We start from the raw sequence: 13,114 nt of genomic DNA on the forward strand, positions 1-13,114 counted from the left end.
CTCAAGAAAATGTCTAAAATACAATTAAAATACCTAAACTCCCATATCATGATAAAATAATGTTGGTGCTTTTATTTCACACCCATAATGACTCATGTAGCTATGATCTTGAAAATTAATTACACAAAGACTTTTGATATACAATGGTATAGTCATGCAATGCAAAACCCAACCTTCCCTAATATTTTAATAGATAAAAAGATATTAAAACTGAATAACTGTCACACTTAATAATGGTATCGTAAATATGCATGAACATTTAAAAAAGTAGTATACAATACAATAATAGTAAGCGTATAGTTTTTAATAATGAGAGATTTTTTTCCTATAAGGATGTAGCATTATGGTTTGAAAGTCAATAAAAAAAAATATTTATTAATGACTGGCTCACATACCCCACTTAAATTGGAAAAAAAAAAAGTCTTTTTTCAGTGCTTAAAATCCATAAATAAAATTTTTTTTTGCAAATATTTGTGTTTATACACTAATTTCATGTTTTAATGCTATTTATATCTTTCTATGGATTCCAAACAGGTTGTTTAACATAGAAATAAAATTAAGAAAAAATAGACATTTCTAATAAATATCTAAGTACATTTTATATTGCAAATCCCTAAAATCTTAAATGTTCATGAAAAAAAATTAAATACCCCTAAAATGTTACTTTTTTTTACACAGTATTGTGTAACATAACAGATGAAATAAACTAAGATAAGAAAACCCCACAAACATTTGTAAATTAATTCAGTTAGATATCCTTGTTCCAAGCAAAGTGTGAACTTTAATAGCAGAGCGAAAAATCAGTAGCCCAGTGTTTTTACTTCTGCGAAGCTCGCAGGCAAAGCTTCACATTATTTTATACAGAGAAGATAAACAATGCTCCATCCATAGCGACAGAATTTATGCCCATAAAAAAATCTTAAAATGTGGATTTCTTTACTTTACTCAAATTTATCCTAAGGAAAATTATGACCTACAATTAGATGAAAATATTTTAAGTGTTTGCAAACAAGTTTGAACAGCCTGCCTGTGGAGCAAATATGCCAAAGCTGCAAGCGTAGTAAAACCGTGCAACATGCACAAGCAACACCTGGAGTTCTGCTGCAGGCCTGTGACTGTTCACAGCTACTGATTACGCACTTTCAAATTAATATAACCGTTTAAAAAAAAAAGAGAGAGTCTAACTAAGTACATGTAATAGAAGTGAAACTTCTTTGTCAATTAAAACCTCGACTAGTGAATACATCATACAGGGTAAAACGGCAGAGAGAGAGAGAGAGAAAGAGAGAAAGGAGAAAATTTTCTAAATAAACATGAATTAATAAAATTATTACTCACTTCAAAATAACAGTTCAGGATATCAATTGAAATAAATATCATTCAATATTGAAATAATCACACCGTTTTTTTTTTTTTTTGGTGGGGGATGAATCATTACACAAAGAGGAGAATGAAAACAAGCCCAGCAACATATATAGCATAGTGCTCTCTTTATATCTCTTTGGCAAAGTACCTATTCTCTGTCCTTTGCATGTCAGAAATGTTTCAAGACAATGTTTCACAAAAATATTGCATTAAAATTAAGCCTTGAAATTTTACTCTCATCACACCCCAAGAAGTTTCACTCCAAAATTAATAACTGTATAACTGGATAAAAATGTTGACTTACAGAGTTTGATCTGGATTTATGATTATTGTTAATTGTTCAGATGCAAGGAAGCACAAAGAGCAAAAACCAGCACACTCATTAAGTTCCCAGTTGGCCCGACGTACAAGTAGTCTTCTCATCGTGCAATGTGCCCATATGAGACTTTAAGCAATGACCATATAATTTTCTGTTGTGAGTGTGCAATAAAGTTACCTAAATGCACATGCCTTGGGTGGTTTTGTATAAAATCAGTTAGAATTTCAAGGACACAACATTGTGAAAATGCACATTTTGGCCAAATTAAAGGGCAGAATAAATATTTAACAAATGCAATGTCTTGAAATTAGGCATACAGTACAGTACAGTACAGTACAGTAGTTTTTTTTTGTGTGAGAAAATGGATTGTGAATTATTTCAGTAGTTTCCTATCAAAATATGTATTTTAAAAACCTGAAAGCTTGATTTTTACACAAAGAATATGTGGGTTGTAAATATAACTCACAATCTACAAGAAGCCATTGCTTCTGACCAGATATCAGATTTGCACAATACAGGAATAGCAGAAGCACTTTCACCACTAAATTGCGCTTTTGTTCATGACACCCATACTGCAGTAACAATAATATGCTTCCATGAATTTTTATTTTTATTTAAGCACTGCACGAACAAGCCTACATTCTATCTGGACACCTGTATATAAATAATGTTTAGTATATTGCAGTTTGGGCCCCAAACAAGCAGTCATTAAAATTTGAAAGTGGCTATGGCACAGCGTTTATTTACAATTGGTGGAAAACTGCAAAGCAGGCCGACAGGTAAAACTTTATCAGGGATTGAGAAAAGTGTTCTCGGGGCAATGTCTGCAAAAGTAAACAATATAATTTTTTTTTAGTAGATTATGTTTTCCCAGTAATGTACATCCACAGATCAGCAAAGCTCGATAATCTGTCCTACTACTTCTTTCCTTGAGTATAACCTTTAAAATTAACGCAGCAGGTTGACTAGTTAACAATCATGTAAGGTAAAAACGGGAAAACCTTCTGGCACGTCAAAATACTATAAAAATATTACCATTTTTAATCATTTATGCAAAAAATCCTTGTTATTTACATTTTCAAAACTCAATCAGTGATATAAAACCATATTCATGCTGTGTATATAATTAAGATAAAAATGAAAAATAAATGAGTTGGGGGAGGGGGGGGGGGGGGAAGAACAAATAAATAATATGACTGCACTATTCACATGACTGAACAGACTGTAGAGAAAAGAGTAATAGAGATTCCCAACACAAAAAGGTGTATTTCTGTTCCGAAACCAAAAATGGAGACTTCCTGAAATGATTAAACCAAAAAGTACATGTCCTAAACCTAAATCGTCTGTACAAAGCTGTGCAGCTGCATGTACAAGTAAGCAGGGTTGGACCGGCCGTCAAGAACTCTGGCAAGACTTCACAGTGCAGCCTCCCTTTGAGAGCACCTTCTCAGGGGAGAAAACATAAGCACTAGTGTCCTCCGAGCAAGTGCTCGTTTCTGAATTATAAAACACATCCAACTAAAATATAATTGCAATCTGGTCAGACTAACTAAAAACATTTGCAATTTATTTGCATGTCTTCAACACTAAAGCCCTCACACAAAAATGTACAGCAGAAGAACATGCGATCCTCAGCAAATGACCCACCTAGCAGCAGTCACGGGGCTACGGCTTCGAATGAACACCAAGGAAATTAATATTGCAAAAAGAAAAATAAATGGAATGTACCATTCGCATATTTTTTAATGGGTAACAAGTGTGATCTTTACCCCGATTCTGAGTTTTTCTGTCACTTTAACATTAATTCTTAACATGTTGTAGTGTTTGATAAAACAATCTTCACTGCTTTTCTTACAACACTGTGGCGAGAAGATTCGCATTATTAATTTTTTTTGTCCCATTTTTTTTTTGTTACACTCCATAAGATTACGAAATGCAAAGACAACCATTTGTTTAGCTTAATTTAAAATTCATTGTGGTGAATGATCTCTCATAATGTAAGGGTTTCTTCCATACCTCAGTAACGCCCACTGCCTCTTACTAAGGCCAGTCCACCCTCGCAGGTAAGCAATTATCATAGAGTAACTTTCCCGCAGTGTACAAGAATGGCATGCACCAAGACAGCATAGCATGAGCCAGAGACACTTATTAACCTAGTGAGACCCATGCACTGTTATTTTCGAAGCATTGTGCAATCGACGACCAATCAGCACTCACCTGCTACAACTGGGTGATCCAGTGGCAAACCAAAGGAAAAAATAAAATTGTTAATTCAAAAACACAATCATTAAATACATTTAACACAGACAAACTACAAATGAGTTTCTACTTTAAGACTCAGTTTCACATGTCATGTTGGCTGGTGTTTCATTTTTTTTGCCATTACAATTATTTGAGGGTTTTTCCTGTAAACTTATCACAATAGCTGTATATCATTTTAATTTTTGTCCTAAATTTTATCAACAGACATCTGCTATGTATTATCTAAAAGCTATAAAAAAAATCAAGCAAGCATTCATTATTATTTGTGTGACCTTTTACAGCTCTATAAAATAATGTTTCGTAAATATCTGGTGACAAAACAACAAAATCCAAAAGAGCTATTGGAATAAATATACAGGAACATTCCTTAATTGAGATGACAAGAAAATTAAATAACCAACTTAACATGAGATCAAGCCTTTAACACTACTTTAAAAAAAATGTCAAACAGAGTAAAAGTTTTAAAAAAAGACAAGTTTTAACTTTAAACTTCTAATGCAAGCAATAATTATATTCTACCAAGCATTTATGGTGCCAACTACAGTTTTTGATTTAAAGATTTTTAACGTTTATTTTAAAATAGCTTAAAATGTTTCATTGTAGGTCAAACCAGTATTTTTATTTTTATACTTATAACTTTTAAAATCTTAAACAAAGTGTATTTATAAATTCACTTTCTAGTGAAAATAAAAAATCTAAAATATCACCTAAGCAAATTTCTATGTGTTCTCTTGGAAAAATTTATTAGCTAAAAATAGCCTTTTTTTATTATTCATAATATTTTAACAACACATGGGCTAGAAAAACAGCATGGAGAGTGATTGCAACGTCCCTGTGTTTGCTTTGTTGACCTTACTTAACGGGGCGAGTATTATTTCATGAATAACTTCATGTTGTGGGATAACATAAACATTTAGTTGGTTTAATTTAACTGGGGTACAGATAATCAACTTTCACAACAAACACATGCTTGACAAAGCATGTTGATAAATAAAAGTAAAAATAAACAGATGCAATAAGGCATGAAATATACACAGCCATAATGTTCAAGCAGGAACATATATAGAACACTCACACACACACACACACACACACACACACACACACACACACACATATATATACACACACACTCACATATACACACACACAAAACTGCAAAGATAACGTTTAAACTAGCACTGCAGAAGATAAAGAATTTGTAAAATTTATATGTTACAGCATAGTTTAAGGGCAGTAAATATGTCTGGAAGTAAAGATGTCATATTTGTTTCCCCAACTAAAAACTGTCTGTCACTCATTGCTGAGCTCTACGCACTGGCTACAAAACTTGGTTATTTGGGGTCATTGCACTTGGGCACTTGGGTAGCTTGCTAACTGGAGTGCTTCAAATGAGTGCAGTCAAAGAGCAGTTTGCATTTTGTGTTGGTAAACAAACAATGAGACATTAATGACATTAATTTATCTCCATAACACAAAACACGTGTCAAGTTCAAAAAAAATATTCATGGCCTGACTTTTATAATCTAGGATTTTAAAATGATTGTGTTAATTTTCTTGTGCCAATATTAATGGCACCATTCTATACTACCTGTTAATGATAATGTCAAATCATACACATGCCCTAAGCCCATAGTTGTAATATTTTCTACGGTTATTTAGTTGCTTTTTCAGAAAACATTGAGCTATATGTTAATGAAACATTAAAAATTAAATACAAGATGTAATCCGAAAAATTGAAACGTAGTCCTATTCAACGCTTTGTCACAAAAAAAAAATTAACACACACAAGTAACAAGAGATGATTAATATTTATTGAAAAGAGCACGTGAAGTTATATGTTTGGTGGCTTCTAATAGAAAAATAAAAACAATTTTTTTTATTGATGCTCCAAATAGACTTCTCCTGAAAAGAACAATACCAAATGCAAAACTGTCTTATTATTGTGGTTGAATAAAAGATAGGCAAATAATTGTGCCTAGCATTAAAGGGGTGTCTCCCATTTCAGATCAAGATTTTATTTTCATAGTAATTACAGATAAACTTGTAGACTTTTTCAATTGATTAACTTTCACGAAATGAAAAATATATACAGCACATACTTTTTGCATAATTAGCTGCCAAAGTTACATTTTTAACGCTTTTGGGTTGTACAACTAAGGAGAATTTAATTTATTGCAAAACTGAAACTTTTTAGGTTTAACTGCAATGCCACTGGCTACTTCAAGAAATGGTTTGAATTTCTTTCAGATAATATTAATTAATTTTACCTGGCATTTTCAAATTCTCAAATTTGTTACGATTTTGACAGCCAATAAACGAGATGTCAGAGCAAAGTCCATTTTCAGTAATAAGCAAGAAAATAAGATATTTTACTAGCAAAACATAAAATAACTTTGTTAGTGTCATGTATTTCACACAAAATATTTCATTTCTCATTAAATGAACATAAACGCTGAGCTGTGGCAGACCAACTTAGTGTGTATGCGGCAACACATTTAATGTGCGCATCACGCAGTTATGTGCAATGCAGGTTACCTTCCATGTGGGAACTGAGTTATAAGTAATGATGAAACAGTCAATTCCTCAATTATGTATAAAGAATAAAAAAGTCTTCAATAACCTTTTTTGGCACATTTCATTCCTCCAAAACCCCAATTTTTCCCTCCCCCCAAATTAGCATTATTTTCCTAATTTATGGAATCTAAGTAACTAGTTGTGACTGTAGTTTTTTTAATGAACTGCTAATTAGAATTTTATTTCAATGTAGAGTGAAGTGTGGGGACAATGGAAACATTTTAATGCTGACCAGTCTGACATCAGCTATTAATGTAGCACGTCACATCCCTAGCAGCAGTCAGTGTAATGGGCATTCACTCTCTCTTTCCAATACACCAATCCTACACTTAGCACGACTCATGCGTTCCTAAAAATGTTCTTATTATTCAAAATCGCATATTCTGAAGCACTGGTCTCCATAAATAGCAAGGATAATTTTCTTAATGTGTTCCAAAATGTGTAGATAAATATTCTTTACGTAATATAAATGCGCAGAATAACACTCAATGATAAATATGTCACACCATATAATTTTATAATCCTACCATTGAATACTTTGTATGACAAACATGACACTGCGTAACGGGAGATAGGTGGTTATGAACTTATTGTCAGTCGGCTGGTTGGCTTGCCCGCCCAAGCGTAACCTTCAACTCATGTCATGTACCTTTTCACAAATTGCCTTTACTAGCAGAGAAACCGGTATTACTGTCCGGATATTTACATTTTAATTCTTCAAAAAATTAAAGTGCTTAATTGCGTATCGTCGCAGTCCTGTTAGGCCAGTGATTTATTTTTCATTGCACCATCCATTAACAACCTTTTCCATGTGAACCATCTGTTAACCAACAGCATCATACTTATATAAACGTTTGATAGTGTTCATTTTTCATACAATTGTGCGCACAGTTGACTTACTAAAACTAAAGTGCGACCAACGTTTATTCAAAGCCAGTTAGACAATTACTAAAAACCATCGGCTGTCATACGGCACATGAAACATTACGTAACTAATCTTGAACTAACAAAGTTTGTAAACCAATGATACAGAATGGAATTGAGGTAGGAGTCGAGGTAATAATCGACATCGGCCTGGGACTCATTTAAAGTCTTTATTACAACATCTCCAGATAAAAGTGAAATAAGCCAGCGAGAGACTGCTGACTTAGCCAGGTCATCTGTACTAACAACAGGGAGAAAGGGGCGAGTGTAGAACAAAGAAGTGTGGACCTGCCTTCTGGGTGGGCAGAGGGACAAGCAGTCATACCATGGTTGATCTAAACCACTTCAAATTTTTTCCTATGATTTCTTGGGAAATAAATACGCTTATTCTACAATTCTATAATTACCACCAAGAAGCCGCAAAGCGGACTATCAAAAGTTGACCAAAACCTGGTCAAATTTTCCAGCACATCTCAATTACATTATATTTTTAAAGGTCTGGGTAAAAAAAGAACACTAAAAGCAAAACTAAAAGCACATAGTACAGAGAGCTACAAATTGTTAAGAAAGTAAAGTTTTACGTTACCGGAACAACAAATAATAAACTACTACACACATAGCATTCTTTTAGTCAAAAAGTCACATTATATATTTTTTAAAATAAGAAAATATTTTATTTTCACTTAGACCTACATGATTTGAAAGATAATTTACTTGTTCTGCATTCAAGCAAAAAATTATTTTATTAATATGATTTACAAAATACTTTTTTTTTGTGTTAAAACATTTTTTAACAAATAGCAATAAATTTGAAAAAAAAAAAAAAATGATAAAAATGTTGCTCTGCTCTCTTTAAAATGTAGAAATTAAAATATATAAATATATATGTACAACAAAAGCAAAAAGAAATTTAACTGCCACAGAGTAATATATACAACTTTATCATCTCACAAAAACAAATTTTCAAGCACATGTAGGTCTACATTACAACATTTAAAGGGAAATTTGTTTTAATTTTTCATGCCCTGAAAAAAGTTTACTAAATTTAGTTTACAATTTCACAGGTCTGTTATTTATTAGTAAATTTTGCCACTCAAAACAAATGATAAAAAAATGAAGTAAAATTGAACTTACTTTCTTTGATGGTCTGATCATCTGGATAGGTCTTCAGATTCAGCTGATTAGATGAACCTGCAAAATGGAATCAGTGCATTTCAAAATCTTTGAATACTTTGGAATGAACGAAACACAATGTGAACACAGTATTAACTGAAGTAAATGACACAGTTATAAGGGGATAAGAACATAACACTCCTGCAAAGACTCTTGTTTATTAAAAAAAAAATTATATACATTAACTTGTGATTAAAAAGTCCCTAAGAACATAAATATCAACAACTTGTACAATTACAAAATAATCCACATTAAATAAAATTGATATTTTAAAATTGTTAATGATAATGTAGACCCAAATTTTAAATAATGCCATGAAAATAAATTTCAATAAAAATTAATTTTCCAAAACAAAGCAGTAAACATAAAATGCCAGTAAAAATCTGAATATCAAGCGAAAAAAAATTCTAGTGGCACCAATATGATAGCTTTACATTTAATTAATTTATTGGAGAAAAATGTATGGTTTATGTTCAATTTTTTTCTTTGCAATTAATACCTATTTCATAGAGTGAGTGGTCTTTACCTACCTTTAGTGGAAAACAGTGCAGGAATGCTGTACAGATTGGTAGTATGTTAATATAGTAGTTATTTATACCTCTACTAATATACATTTAACTTGTTACATGACATAGTATGTATTTAATATTTACAATAAATTTAGACTTGTAACTATTTCATTGATATGTTAGGAAAAGCAAATTTTATTTACAAATTACATCTATGTGATAATTCCTGCAAGAAATATGCATGCACTTATAAATCAAAAAAGTCATCTTAAAAAAATTTTCATTTAGGGGTGAATACAAAAAAAAAAATTAGTCATATTTACATATAAAGGACTTCTAAATAGTTCAAACTTCAGTTGTATACAACTTAAAATTTTCACTTCTTCCAAAATGTTTAGACCAGGAAATTGCTACCAAATTTACTAACAACCTGATTGCAGGCAATGAGACAAATAAATGATACATAATTAGGGTGTGTATACAAATAATTTTCATTTAAAGCAGATGTAGAAATTTTTTTCTCATTAGATTAGAAACTTTAATAATTTTACATGTTTAGACTGATCAATATCGGGCATTTGAAGCAAACCAAACTGTTTTCAGGAAATCTGAAAATTATTATAAAAATTTTAAAGAGTAATTAGTTACACTAAAATAAATCTTGTTTATTGTGGTTTTCTCTGGAAAAAGTCTGTTACTGTTCCTATTGGTTATTAATATTAACTGGCACTTCAGCCATAATTACAGCATGGTTGTAAACACATAATCCACGCATAAATAAACCATTTAATTTTAAGCAACAAATTATGTGAGAATTTAATTATTTACAGAGATGTTAAATACCTAATAAAATCTACATGCATAATTTCCACATTAAAATTATGATAATTTCTTAAGAAACATTATCTGGGATTATTGTAATACTTGGAAGCAATTTGACTGTTTACCGACTATGCAACTGAGTCTCACGCAGCCTGACTTCAACTTGTTATGTGAGCAGGCCTACTCCCAGCTTTATGGTACAGCAATCAAGCATTGTCTACCTTCGCGTGGTTCTACATCTCTACTGCCACACTTACTACAGTCTAACTCGTCACTGATGTCGCGAGGGCAATCAACCTTCCCGTCGCAGTGCAAACTATAGGCAATGCACGGTCCGTTCTCACACCGAAACTCATACACGGAGCACGGCTTCACAGCTTGACCAAACCAGGTTCGCAAAAAAATCAACAAATTTTGTGCACAGAAACTTAATATACAGTATCACTAACATAATAAACTTCCAAACACACAAATTATGTTTGGACTGAAAAAAAAATTGCAGCATAAAAAACAATAAAAATATTCCTTAAAAAATAAAACCAACACATTATTTTATGGGAAATTTACTGATGTGATAACACTATTGCTTGATGATTTTAAAAGTATACACAAGCATTTCACAATACATCACTAAAGAGCAGCAAAATAATTTACCCTGACTTATAATTTATTAATATTAATAAATATATTTAGTTGCTGAACAGAGAAAGAATTTATTTCAACCACTATTAATTTAAAATTTTTTTAAAACAATCTGAAGGACTTAATTATATTTTTTAGCAATAGATAAGGACCAATCTTATTGAATTCATGTGCTCATTAATATTAAAAAATTTCACGGTACTATATGAAAGGGCACAAAGTGTATTTCAGGAAAGTTTAAAATATGGTAAAAAATTACAATTTTTTCACCTTACATCTAAAAAAAAAAAACCTAATAATTATTACTAATTACTTAATCCACTTTATCCTAGCAAATTCACCAGGAGAAAGCTTGAATGAAAAAAAAATTGAGTTGACACTTAAAATATTACTAACATTAATGACGTACATACCAGAGTCAAACAACCCTCTACATTATTAAAAGTCTGATATAGTAAAAAATATCAAAGTTTGTGTAAATTTATTAAGGACAGTACATTTGCATTTTATATTTCATCTTCAATTTTCTTGACAGATATTTACTAAATATTATTTAATGGTGATAAAACCTAATAAAAGTGGACATGATTGTAATCACTTGCAATACCTTTTAGAGCTCAGAAATAATGTTTAGTAAATCCCTGGTGAAAAATTAAGTGAATAATGTTTAATGCAAAAAGTCTATTGTGAAGAATTTGCAGGAAAATAATTATTTAATAGTAATTACAAGAAAATAAAATAAACAACATGGTTTGTGAGACAGAACTTTGAAAAACTATTTTCATGTATAATGTAATGGCATGGATGACACATCAGATAGCAAATGCAGTACTATTACATGTATTGTAATACAGTGTTTGAGAACTAATTTAAAAGCAGAAACTTTTTTTTTATTAGTTTTGACTTTTTTTTGCTGCATACATAGTGCCCAAACAAATCTGTAGTAAAATTCCGCTGACAAAAACATTTTTAAAAAATAATTTACCTATTTTTGCAATTTTCTGAAAGAAATAAAGAAAAATTAAGTCTCTACTATTCCCAGAGCTGGCCAGAATACCTATCTCTATGTTTGTCATTTCATTTTATATCCAACAGAACCTTGCATACACCATTTTACAGTGTATTTGACAATGCACTAAAACACCATCTGGAAAAGATGTTTCACAGTCTGGTAGACTGAAGCATGACATTTCCCTTCAAATTACAATCATTGGGAAATTTTCATAACTTTTCCAGGATTTCAAGGAAATTGGTGACTTTCCCTGTCAAATTCTAGCTTCCCTGACGTTCCATCATAACATGGGCACACTGTGCACAGTTGTGTTGTTAGATGGGACCTCCAAGGTCACAGTGAGCTGAAAAACTGAGATACCGACTCATAGCTCATAGATATGAGTCCCTCCGCCTTCGTGCAGGAAGTGAACACACGAGCCTCGTCACACAAGCGTGACAACGAGGTAGCGATCGAGACCTCTGAGGGCCCAGAGAGAAGCAAAACAGCATACTTTAGAAACACGTGCATTAACGGAACTTTCTGCTGCTTGTTGATCTTTCAACACCATTTAAATATTTAGCAATATATGTGCGTCTGTTTCGTCGATGCTCACTAAAATTTTACACTCAACCAAGTCTGTTAAAATTACTTAAACAGGTATTTTCAAAAGTGTATCTCAGACAAGAAAGTTTTTATTTTAGAGTATTCTCTAAGGTAGGTACTATAGTTACAAAGAACTAAACACAAATATGAATCAGTGCATCTTAACGTGCATTCTATCTAGCGTCAGTGAGCACAAAACAATGTAAATTATATACCAATTCTAGTATTGGAGATGACAGCTTCTGTCGTTAGTGATTTTGTTAAGTTCACAGACACAGACTAAGCTTACTGTGAACAAATAGAACCATAGCACTGCATATTGCAGACCAGTGGCGTAGCCAGGATTCGTGTATAGGGGGTGTTAAGAAGCATGTCCCCCCCCCCCCCCCCCGTAATAAAGCGAGGGGTCCGGGGGGATCCTCCCCCGGAAAAATTTGGATTTTAAGGTGTAAAATAGTGCTATTTTAGCAGTTTTCGGTTCTTAAATTCAAATATTGAAATGGTAAAATTTTTTATTAATTTTAATATGAAATATTTGTTTGAGTGATGAATAAGAAATTAATTAAAGATTTGGTACTAAGGGGGGGGGGGGGTGGTTTGAACCCCCAACCCCCCTCCCCCCACCCCCTGGCTACGCCACTGTTGCAGACAAAAGTTTTTAGATCAAAATTATAAGATTTACAAAATATCCTAACGAATTCGATGTTTTGTGTCTACAGATAGGAGTCTCTCGCCCTCGGCAGCGGGGCGGGCGTGGGCTGCCACTCACCACAGTTGTCCTCGTCGGAGAAGTCCTGGCAGTCGATGCGTCCGTCGCAGAGCGCGGACCTCGGGACACACTGGCCGGGCGTGCGGCACGGCACCAGGCCGGACGGGCACTGGGGCGGCAGCGGGGGAGGGGTCGCTGCAACGCCAAACACCGAA

At 32.7% G+C, this 13,114-nt stretch overlaps 1 protein-coding gene across 27 annotated transcripts in view; it reads right to left on the reverse strand.

The window, feature by feature from the left end:
* Nucleotides 1–13,114, reverse strand: part of LOC134542023 (basement membrane-specific heparan sulfate proteoglycan core protein) — a 649,742-nt gene that overhangs the window by 123,568 nt on the left and 513,060 nt on the right. For all 27 annotated transcript variants that reach the window (XM_063385818.1, XM_063385827.1, XM_063385841.1 and 24 more), the window contains 2 exons: nt 12,960–13,094; nt 8,582–8,638 (listed from right to left, as the gene is read on the reverse strand). In XM_063385818.1, coding sequence (XP_063241888.1) covers nt 8,582–8,638; nt 12,960–13,094 — 192 coding nt within the window. The remainder of the gene's footprint in view (nt 1–8,581; nt 8,639–12,959; nt 13,095–13,114) is intronic.

Source organism: Bacillus rossius (assembly GCF_032445375.1).
Source record: "Bacillus rossius redtenbacheri isolate Brsri chromosome 4 unlocalized genomic scaffold, Brsri_v3 Brsri_v3_scf4_2, whole genome shotgun sequence".
Taxonomy (NCBI): Eukaryota; Metazoa; Arthropoda; class Insecta; order Phasmatodea; family Bacillidae; genus Bacillus; species Bacillus rossius.